Source organism: Opisthorchis viverrini (assembly GCF_000715545.1).
Source record: "Opisthorchis viverrini unplaced genomic scaffold opera_v5_185, whole genome shotgun sequence".
NCBI lineage: Eukaryota > Metazoa > Platyhelminthes > Trematoda > Opisthorchiida > Opisthorchiidae > Opisthorchis > Opisthorchis viverrini.
In genome coordinates this window covers 1,043,796-1,056,156 of record NW_008751843.1, presented here as the reverse complement: position 1 = coordinate 1,056,156, position 12,361 = coordinate 1,043,796, and the positions used below count along the sequence as shown (strand labels likewise).

Sequence of the window (12,361 nt, the reverse complement as noted above, 5' to 3'; positions counted from 1 at the left end):
TATATATCAAACTTATAATTATGACCAAATCAAGCTTCTTTGTCCAACATAACATCAACCACAGCTGATTCATAATGGTGACCCGGAGTTTGCGGCTAATCATGTAACTCTTCCAAAATTATCAGCGATTTCATTGATTCGCCGGCGTGAGTTTACGTAAGCTTGAAGAATGTGGAAATGCTATAAACCCCCAAGTACAACAGATGAGACGAGCTAATTTGTCGCGTCTCTCCTAGGTAGTGACGATACCGGTCTTAGTCAGGTATGCAAACATAAGTCAAGAGTAGACATTTCTATCAACATCACCTTCTGTGAATGGGTCAGACGCACGGATTGTTCAGCGATTATTGAACTCGCTATACGGTTGTCATTCAGACGGGAGTGTAGAACAGTCCTCAAAGTTAGCACTAACAGCAGGAGACTGCAATCAGCTGTGCACTGAACCACGTATGTATGCTTGTCCTAAATACTGCTAAAGCGAATGAGTGAATGAATAGTGACCAATGAGGGCAGCTTCACACTATCCTGTGGTCAAACCATAGAAACATTGATAGCGGTAAGAAGACTATCATTTCAAACCGGGTTATTTTCAGTTACAGCGTAAAGAGCAACGCAATGGTGAATAGGTCCACTTTTGCAGCACAGCTCATGAAATCATGAGGGGTGAGCGCACATGAACGTACGGCTTTTTTCAGATGATTAAGACATTCCACAACGAGCGGGTTCAATCTAATACTTATGCATTGATGTTGTGACCGAAGACTTGATGAGGAAGACCTCAAATGCGTGTGGAGTGAACATCCTCGGGATAGCGCGTTGCCGAATTCTGTTATCTCTCATCTGTCAGTGAACCGATCTTGTTCTTGCAGCACTCTCTTGCCTCGTCTCACCATTATTCGTGAAACTGAACGGACATCAGGCTGTTGATCAAAGATGTTTCCGTACTTTTGTGCAATCAACTCAGCACCACTGTTCAAAAAATATGTGCAGACCATGGCTGTCCTCACCAGCTAGTTCCTATCGGGATAACTAATGCCGCACCCGAAGTTGTCTGATTAACCTCAGCGGCAGCTGTAGCATGAAAATTCATGGGTTGAAAAAGTTTTGATCTGACGAATTCTCAATGTTCTGAATATCATCCGTCCATCAGGGGAGAGGGTGAAAATTCGCATCGGATGTTGGAGAGATGTTTGCGTAGTGTGGTATGCTTCACTCTGATCAACCTACCAGACCCTACAATCCCAATAATCAGATCCTCATTTTTGGTCTCGTTCCACTTCAGAATCACATACTTTACCAGCGGTAGCCCACTAGAAGACAGCAGTGGACGGTTATTTTAAAGAGCGGAACGCCCCTAATCGTAGCGAGCTCAGCACATTTACTGGAATATAATTACGTCACATACAGCACGTATAAACTTTCGACAGGTGGTCTCGGACGGCAAAACTGCCGTCACGCGTAGATCACGTACGCACAATAAGGAACGAATCCAAGCTATCAACCCACTTAGGCACGAAGGCCTGAAGCATTTGTCCGAAACTCCCCGTCTGCGTACTTCCATGTCTCAGAATTAATGGAACAGAACTAATGAAACACCCTATCCAGTTTTTATTCTGGAACCTGATGCAGTCGAGAGGCTATTTTATCCATACGCTGAGAGCAAGTGAGGCTGCTTTAACCGTATCGAAGCATAGTACGCGTCGAATCCACAGTGACTTCGCTAACCACGCCAATCATCCCAACATCAGTATTCGGCTAATTCGACCAAGCTTAAGCATGCGTATTCAATGTCTCCACTCTGCCCAAAACGGTTACATGCTTTCCATCGGTGTGGGCCTATATTAGTTGTTGCCGTGAGTTCAAATCAGAAAGATATCGATCAAGCAATTAAGTAATATGTTTTACACTTCACCATATAAACATCATCACTTCAGCTAGCGTATACGTGGTTTATTGTTTTGTTCTGTCTGGGATAGCTACGTGGCAAATATTTATTATTCATGACAGATGGTTGAGCAGTATCCAGCGGAAATGAGATAATGCGGGTCACACGGTGTGATGGTGTTGGCATATCCTGATATCCGATCCCACCGTTTTGTCTACCGTCATACAGATGTTCTGAGTGTACCACGTGCTAGCCACATTTCGGTGGCTTGTTTTACATGAGAAGAACCAATCGATGAACTATGCATGGCGGCATCGCTGTTGGCTTCCCTGGATTAGGAGTGATTATCCCGGTTTTTACTGCTATGATTTGTTTAGCTGAAGCTGAAGCTGAAATGCTCCAAAAAAGCTATCGCTTTTGGGGGTGTGTGATGAACATGACTGATACTCTATTCGTTGCTCTATCCATTATTCTCTTGTTTTAATATTCCATATGCTGTACATATTCGCCAATTCGAATACATACGTGCTGGTTGTTACGCTTCGCTGAATTCTGGATTTCTAGTACGTCTGGTTATACCGATATACGTTCGAAACTCAATTCTCACATGGTGTACCCGCCACAAAATGATTACTGAAATCAGAAAACCACAGGACACAGCATTCCAGGGCAAGTGATCTCGAATTTTTGTTGGATGAATACCAGAGAGTGGACGTAAAGTTAGTAAACCTATTCTGAAGGTGTCACTACGGTTGGTACAATGCACATTGAGTAACTGATAAAGCCGGGCCACTGGTACTGATTTCCAAGGCCACATATGTGAAAGTTGTTATGCTAGAAGTACCTGTCGCGTACGGGATCTGACAGAATCGTCGACATATTTTAGGTCACATTGATTTAACGAGCCGGTCATACGTACAGTAAGCCAAGATCACCAGTTCCCCAACTGTGAGGAGGAGGAGGGACGGAAATGCAGGGAATTTCACTTCGATAGTTAGAAGATCGGGTTAGGCTTGAATATGGGATTTTTCGTCAATAGTCGATTTTCGTTTAGAGCAGGAACGTCGATTCTCCTAAATGCTATAGTATACATAACCACTTTTATTATCAACTTCAGTCAGAATGCCATTTTCCCTTACCAGTGTTTGAAGAATACATGAACTTAGGCATAGTGCTTTACGGGAAAGCGCGTCAGGAGAAATACTAGGTTGCGGCTATGCACGCTTCAGGACGAGACTGAAACTCATGTGTTGTGTGTATGTGTGTGTGTGTGAGTGAATGAGGGAGTGAGGGAGCTGTAATATCCGTCGTCTGTTTTACCAGACTAGTCAGTAGGTGAAGTATAAGCTGACAAAGTCTTCCGACCGCTTCATCTTAGTGTTGGAACATGTGTGGCAACTCCTTCCTCAAATGCCTAGCTAATGTGGTGAGCTTATGCCAACTTACATTACCTAGTAGGCAGGCATCGTTCGGGTGCCATAGTCGTGATATCAGGTGAGTGTATTTGCCATGCAGCATGTCGACACCCAAGCGGCCGTAAACTGAGCAAATACCAATAAGTTTCTTACAGACCCAATGAATCTTTTGGTCCTGAGCGCGAGGTAAGTTGTTAGGATCACTCGGATGGCAAGCAAAGCTTGCCGGATTGAGAGGGTTCCGGCATGTATTACGTCCACCACACCATGTTTCATCAAGATTACTCATACTTTCTGCTCCGAATACTTCCAGAACAAAGGGTAACAGAGGACAAATCATGACGCGACAACAAGACACGACAGTGATTACTGTGAATTTGAGCATTGGGGAACAACTACGCATTCCTGATTGCGATTCATTCGACACGTTGTTTACGTGGTCAGGATAAATCGCCCAGCTGTAACGCATTTCCGGTGCCTAGCTGCCATGCTACCCGAAGGGAGCACGAGGGCTGGGACACTGCCAGGTTGCCCAAGCCTCATCCTCATGGTCGGAATTTCTACATGATGTGACGTGTTACGGCTGTTGGCGGGCCCTCTCACAGTGCGACCGCTCTAAGCAGTGAAAGAATGCAGCAATATTTCGTTGGCAGTCAGTACGTCGGAAACTGCTCCAAGCCAGACATCTTTGTAAGCGCTCATGGAACCGATGATGATCAATACAAACGTGCGAATCCCCGCTGGAACCTTTATTGGTTGACGGTTCACCAAAAAGTTTTGTAGAGTCGTGTGTAAATCCGGTCCACAAGGCTGTGCGCAGCCCTCGCAACTACTAGAGATCAGAGACGATGGCAAGGGATCCTTCCAACCGACTCTGCACATTCGACGGTCCGCTCCAACATCTTGGTGAGGTTTACCGACGTAAGGATCCCATCGGTTAAACTGCCTAAAATCAATACCGCATTTTCTCAAGTGTGGATGGATAGAAACAGTCGGGAACATCGTGCAACTGAACAATACCTTCAACCGATTTTCCAAAGGATGATGGGATATGTCAACTTTTCCATGTAGGCTGTACATGTAAGAAATAGGGGTGCCCCGATAAAAGAAGCACTGGAAATGATGGATTGCCGAAAGAGATCTGCCAGTTCCGCTAGGATGAAATTATGGCCTCAGTAAATGGAACAACCCACGTGCACCCTGATGCACTAGACTTGGAACATTTGGTTTGTCGATGGCATATTTGATAGCCTTGAGATGCCTATGACTTACTTAGTAACTTACGTATCTTGGAGCAAAAAGATAATTCCATTCTGACTCATGCAATCATCTGCATAACCCAGCTGAGTCTCTTCTTTATGATGTCCATAGGCAACTGAGGTTGCTGCACCAGGCCGCATCATACTTTACTTAGAACGACAATTGAGATATTGCAGTATGTCGCACACACATATGATTATATGCCACTCCTAAGGTATCTGAAAACTATTCGACAACCCACAAAGCGTTCCGCTCGTCTTGAGAGGATTTCCCAACATTTAAAAACAGTGACCCTCTGCGTGGCCTGAAGCTTAGTCGCTGGAAAGAGAAAGTACCTGCCTGCATTGTCGGCGTTTGTTCGCTAAGGTCCGCCTCCACTACAGTCCGTATACCTCCGTCAGTCCGATTGAAACTCAATGATTCAGCAAGGAGATATCTGAGGTAGAACTAGGCAGACACTGTATGTGTTTTCTCTACTGAAGTTAGTTCCCTTCCCTCTATTCATTCTACACTAAAGTTCTAACTCAGAGTTAGTTAGCCGCTTCGTACTCTTGACTGAATCACCATGAAAGCGGAAGGGAAGAAACTCTGTTGGGAAAACTGACTGGAGCGTGGAAAACTAAGCGCAACACACATCGATAAGAAAGCCAACCAGTCACATGGTGGCACCCAATCATGAAGAAATTTCATTCATGTATTGAATAAGTAACAAGCGTTAAGATAATTGAAGGCGTGCACGACAAAAGTTGCATGGGGACACAAGCTTAGGATAAGTCGTTTTGCGGGATTTCTACAGAAAAGGCAAACTAACGAGCCTATGCAATTGTCACGTATTTGTAAATTTCACATTGGTGCGCATCTGAAACTGCAGAAACTGCGTTCAAATGAACCACCTTATACAACACAGCTTTTGTGGAGCGAATACACTGTTCCGGATAACTTCCTCATTTGGCTGTCACTATTGCAAAATATGAAAATCGAAACAACTGGTCATTTCTTGGGGCACTGGTGATATTTGGATGGTTATGGAACATCTGTTGAGCGCGGTCGATGATGTCCTAGAGTGCGTGTTTTAAACCAAACCTATATGGAGTTACCGCAATAAGACGTGTTCCACGTAAGCTTGGTGGCCATCTACTGCGGAGCGTGGTTGTGTGTAAAACTGCAGCCCCAACTCTGAGAAATTTCGATAGTGTTAGGTGCTCTAACCGAAAAACGAGGATGAATTAAATTGATATGACCATCCCAATCGTCAACATCAAACTGTGTTACACGCCAATGAAACATGCAAAAAGTCCGGCACATGAGGGTCGGGTTTTGTCTTTCGAACGACGCATAAGTGTACAAACCCCACTACTGTATGGGCTCACCGATGATTTTCGGATGCAGCTGCGAATTTCGCACTAGCGTTTTGTGCCCTTTATCTATTGGGTAATTGGCCCGAATCTCCACTTGGTCATTCCTTTTGTTGCAAACGAATTTGGTTTAAACATCCATTGATACACTGGTCTTTCTACCAAACATGTCCACCGGAAAGCAAACGTTTCGAGAACAGTCACTCCTCACAGGAAGTGAAATGCTTGTCCATGCTCGTTCAAAACGTTCATCGGATTCCGGCTCGTACGGCTCAGTGCAACGTGCACAAACTGTCATCAGATAATGGTGCAACCTGTACGAAATCAAACTGAGTTGTCTATAAACTTCCACATTTGCGATACTTCTCGCCAATACCACACGCGGTGAAACCAGATGAAACCACTCACATTTCTGAGCAATTTTCTATAGAAGATACAGAAGCGCACGTTTTCCTGGTTGCTAAAGACGGCCAATGTCGCGCCTGAGTAGCGACACTCTGCAATTCCAGAAATACACTCATTTGCAAATCAATTTGGTTTTGACGAGAGACTCAACTGAATTCCTCGTTTATGATGTTCTACTCGGAAACTCGGGGACTGCGCCTACCTGATGAGCCCCAAGAAGGGTGAAACCGTTCATGGGCTGTCAAAGAGTTTTCAGCAACCTTGTGAGTAGTTTTCTTCATGGAAAAATCTACAGTGATTGGGGTAGGTTACCTTGGATTCAAGACACCCTTCGAGATGTGCCCGAAGTTCAGTCCGACATCGGTCCAATGAGACACTTATATCTGGATTCCAGCACACAACAATCACTGATTCATCCGTGATGCACGAAATCCTTAATAATTCACTTGCCACTCAGCTAATCCACTGGAACGCCCATAACTACACTGAGCAACTGTTCAGAGAAAACTCAGTGATGAGAACGACGGCTACCACGATGACTACCATGGGTGTATTCAACCACTAAAGCCCAGTGAGACTGACTGACCAGCTGTGGGCATTTCCCAAATTTCCTTATACTCCTACGAAAAGAACAAGCAGCTGAAGCGAGGAATAATATCACAAGATGAGTGGAGATTCTATCTGCGAACTCGTCCTCGAGGAGCTAGGCAATATGTGACCACGTGATGTGGATTCCCTGAATCATGACCGAACGACCGAATGTCCAATCTACAACCACGAGGTCGAGGCTTTGAAACCCCCGTGAGTTTTCGTGATATGCGCATTGCTGATGGTCCCCAATAAGGATGACACAAATGTACGATGCCTCCTCGTTTTCCAATGTAGATTAGCCTCACCGACTGGACGAAATCCAAATGGAAAATGGCCAGATCTCCTCACACATCTAACAAATGTTTAATCAACTGGCTAGTTCGCGTCTCGAAATTACTGTCAATATTATTGTTTCCTAACTGCTTTCGACCATGTGCGAATGTTTGGGGGGGCATTATAATTGTTCGCAAGATGACTGTGGTCTATTGCAAAGAGTATCTTTTGTAATTTTACAATTTCTGCTGATTCCTTCAAAGCGACCAAATGAACCCTAGCCAAGTAGTCACCGAGTGACCGAGCATTTACTTAAAAACGAAAAATCAGGGAATAAGATGTGTGGCAACCACGGTGTTTGACGACCAAATGGTCCATTGAGAAACCCAACCGTGCTTGCGGACAAAAATGATCCCTCATTGTTGCAATCCTCGCCTGAAATATGACAAGCTTTCGCATTTATACATCTAATACGTCTTGCGGAATATTTGTAGGAGTTAGTTCACAGTCCATTGGGAAGTAAGGTTTGCTATGTGCGAAGCGACCAGTCGTTCTCTAGGAGACTCGTGATATTTGGAAAGCTATGGAGCACCATTTTTGGACGCAATGCATGACGCCCTGGAGTGCACGTTATGAACCAAATCTATTTAGAGTTATTGCAGTAAAACTTGTTCAACGTAGGCTCAGTGGTCATCTATTACGGAGAGCGGTTGTGTGTGAAACTGCAACCCGAACTCTGATAAATTTCGGCAGTTTTTGGTGCTCCAAGTAAAAAAAAAATGATGAATTCGAGGCACCCTTCGAGATATGTCCCGAGTCCAGTCCGATATCGGTCCAATGAGACATCCTACATCTGGATTTCAGCACATAGCAACCATTGGTTCATCGGCGATGCACGAAATCCATAGTAGTTCACACCCAGCCAATCAGCTAATCCACTGAAACATCCATAACTACTTTGAGCAACTGTTCAAAGAAAGCCCAGTAAGACTGACTGATCTTGTATGTTCCCACCCTCAGGTGTGCCCTAAATGCGCATTGTCGATCAGTCTACTTTCATGCTGAACGGAAACGCTGCATTCAAATGCTCTACGCAGACGCTCTGCTCCCGTCCGAAATTTCATCAAATCAGGATGGTTGGAAACGGTTCGCTAAGGCAACCGTGATGCAAAACTGAAGGTTACGGACAGACCCGATCCGAAGTGAGAATCCAGTTAACGTGGCCGTCGTTTTCGTTGTGTCATCAGCTGTTTTCGTGTTAATGGATGAACTCATCCAATTCATTTCCTCTCTTCATCATTTCAACCGGTTTATTGTCACAGTAATCACTTCAAGCGCTTGACAATGGGCCTGCGTTACTCATCTATGTTCTCCTGTACCATCATTCTTAGTTGATGTATGTATGTTGTTGTTCAGCAAATACACAGTGTTGTGTATCCCGGTCCTACTTTCTGTGTTTGCACGAGTGTATGCGGACCTGAAATACTTTCTCCTGTACCATCATTCTTAGTTGATGTATGTATGTTGTTGTTCAGCAAATACACAGTGTTGTGTATCCCGGTCCTACTTTCTGTGTTTGCACGAGTGTATGCGGACCTCTTCTGAAATACTGAATGTATCGGCAGCTCCTCAAGGAAATCCCATTGGTATTGTGTGATTTTAGGAATTTCAACATTACGCTTAATGGCGTAAAAACCTCAAACCGCAAATTCCAACTTTCTCAAAGTTCCACACGTATAGTCATTTGTAGAACTCTTAGTACAGACCAAGTCGGTGACGTGCATTAACATGGAATGGGTAGTGCGGATGCCTGTACTAGACACTCGGACATTTTACTGATTTCAATCCAGGGAAGTGGATCTTGCGAGGATCTCGTTCTTTCTTGTTCGTGTCCGGTCCATCTTTCTGTACTTGCACGAAAACATCCTGATCTCCCCTGAAATAACGCCTGTGTCGGAAGCTTCTCAAGGAAATTCCTTGGTGTTGTATGTTGTTAAGAATTTTACCGCTATGCTTGTTCACTTTGATGGATATCTGTACTGTACACTCGAGCATTCCAATGATTTCAAACCAGGAAATTGGTTCTTATTGGGTTCACGTAAAACATAAGGTTGACGGAACCTCGGGGACTCCGCCTACCTGATGAGTCCAAAGCGGGGCGAAACCGGTTGTGGGCTGGCGAGGAGTTTTCAGCAACCTTATTAGTAGTGCATTAAAAAAATATAACTATCGCGAAATCTCGAATATCGTAGCGACTGAAACATACCTGGTGCAGCACATACAGCCGCCTGTAAATATTAAAACAGAGAGATTCAGCTTAGGTCCACGTGAGTCTCTCGAAAAAATCAGACAAGTTTGCAAATGAGTGTATATTCGCTGTGTACAGCCTAGTTCTCCTTCCGATCACGCTTCACAGCGTGTATTGCTGATCACATGTGGGTCCTTCACGCAGCTCAAAGATGAACTATCAAACACCGACGAAAAACAACGTTTGTGGAATTTTAATTTCGCATTTGCCGCTACATGTCACTTTCGAAAGAGTTTTGGCAATAGCGTTTATACTTCACTCATGGTCCGGATATCTAAAAATGATATTCCATCCCGAGAAATTCAACACGGTGACACCATTCGAAGGCCGAATATCAATTCCATCAGTTGCGCAGAACCAGAGATGCAGCTTCAGAACTCATCAGTTTCACATCCGAAACAAAAAACAGAATGGAGACAACAAACCTCCCGAACTGAAGAGCTTAGTCTCGCAGATCCAAGTGTTTTGCATGCGGAATCATAACAACCGTGACCTTAATCATAGAAGGGAATGAGATTATTGTGCGAAAGTATCAGTTTATTCTAAACTGCACTAAGTACCCCAGTTCCACCCGCTCGATAAACCAAACCACAGAAAATGCGGATTTGTGACGATATAATTTACTGTAGGTCGAGTGTGGCTACGTTCCACGTTGTGGCATGAATGTGAGAGTGGGGCGAGTCGGAGAGGACACCGGGCTCCTATTTGACCAGCCAATTTGTGAAAATGGGAAGCGTATATCAACAGTGTTTCCGATGTTCGTACTCATTAGGCGCAGTAAGGAACAGTCTCTTTGAACGACGTTTACGCAGGAAAATTCGGCTACTGGTTTATTCAATCAGTGGCTCGTACCCCAACGGTAAAATTACATGTAGGAAGGCCCATCGGTGTTGTAAATGTCTAATCGGGACGTAACTTTCTCGACGGATTATTCAACTGGCCTTTGGATTTGTAAAACGGAAAAACGGGTGTTTGTATGGCAAAATAACACCTTCGGAATCCAACTGAACAAAAAGTGAGTGAACAGTGGAACTATTGCAACAAGTCAGAAAAGGGCGATTGTGTTTTCTCTTCACATGCGTATCTGTCTCATTCAGTCGTCCTCCCTCTGTTTCGACCACAGGGTGCCTGACACAGCTACTGCTTTTATTATCAACGGAGCTGTGTGTGGCCAAGTAACAATCAAAGCCTTCACATACATGTAATTTCTGAATGTAGACTGAGCAATCTAAAAGGCGCATGACTATGAGCTCGGTTGCAGTTAGCAGGCGTGATCTGTATTTTCGGAAATTTTATGGAACTACTCCACACAGGCATCTGGACGTAGCACTGGGACCAATATAGTGACGGGTATCAACCACGTTCGCTGGTATGCAACTTGATTTTCTGTGCCGGGCTTTGTAGTTAATGATGTCGAACAATGGTTTCGAATGCGATTGGATAATCGGCTTTGCTTTTGACATAGGTGATCCGGTCCGTATATGGTGGATGAGAACTAGGTGACCATAGAGTTGGTTAGCATTGACGGTCCATCGATTGATGTTTGAGCACCAAGCAAGCTGGAAACTTCTGCCTTTCTCAACCCTCTCTACATTACTCTGGTGTTCTTTATTTTTCTGATTTTACTTCGAGATTTTTTCTGCTGAATCCTAAACACTCTTGAACTCACCGTGGACACTTCGTTTGCTGTATGGCTTACAAGCGTCTACCAATGTTTAACCTGATCTGTGTATCACATAGTAACCGAGCCGTCAAGGCTTTCGTAGGCAAGTTTGCTTGCTTGGTTGTCGAGTTCAAATGCCACGTGGTCACCAGTTAGTCAGGGCATAGAAGAATATGCCAATGAATACAACCGTTTAACCACTCGCTCAACCACAACAAAAGGCCAGTCCCAACTATCAACACTTATACTATCACACACGCACTACTGAACACATGGCTACTTTAAACACCTTAAAAGCATACCCAGAGTCACTTTACCTGCTAATGCCAAAGTTGCAATCGTCTAGTTCAGCAAACAAACGAGAAACGGTCTATGTTAACTAGGCTTCCTGAATTCTCCTCCACAGCTCGCCTATTTGTTATGTGCTTCCCTATTTAAGAATAACATTTTCTGGAAGTTTCTCAATCACTAGCATTGCACTATGCACAATGCATGTAACATCGGTTCAAAGCATTTTAAAGTGCCGCCTAATCCAATCGAAGGTTGAGTTGCAAATTGCTCATTCATTGAACTGTGTTTGAGCATTTATGTGAATGTCCAGGATGAGTGAGCAGTATAGCTAAGAATGTCTCCTTACTGAAATCGTGTGCAAATTAGGATTTTGATTAGTTGTCTAATAACGCCTACCGTTCCTTTCCAAATTTTCAGCAAAACTTCGCATTCGAATTCACGAAGGAATTGATTTCAATATTTGTTTTATTGTCGCGGAAGAACGTTCTTTGTTCTTCCTATTTCAATTCGAGGCAACAGCAGGAAAAACGAAGTCGATTCTAAGCATTACGTTCAAGTTTAGTACGAAGAGACTTTCAATACAAGAGGACTTAAGGGTCTGTGAAAGTTTAGTAAATATGACAAACCTAAATAGCGTGGTTCATCTCGCGTTGGGCTGTGTCCCGATGCAACAAGAAAACTATAGATGTAACACACTACTCACAAGGTACTGAAAACATAACTCCACATCATAAGTGAGAGGTTCAGCTGAGTTTCCCGTACAAACGAAATTGGTCGACAAAAAGGTGTATTTTGACAACGTGAAAGGTAATCTCCTCATTGCTCATCCAAATGAATAATCCATGTTCATTTCAAAGGGGCTCACATTGGGACAGCACCATTCTGACCCCGAGCCACTTTAACTATCGCATTCAG

General features: G+C 44.0%; 1 protein-coding gene across 1 annotated transcript in view; it reads right to left on the bottom strand.

The window, feature by feature from the left end:
• Positions 1-9,451: 9,451 nt before the first annotated feature.
• The window catches only part of T265_14396 (hypothetical protein), a gene marked incomplete at both ends in the record, with an annotated part of 26,115 nt that continues 23,205 nt past the window's right edge, over positions 9,452-12,361 (bottom strand). Inside the window, one exon of the mRNA XM_009173431.1 lies at positions 9,452-9,472. Coding sequence (XP_009171695.1) covers positions 9,452-9,472 — 21 coding nt within the window. The remainder of the gene's footprint in view (positions 9,473-12,361) is intronic.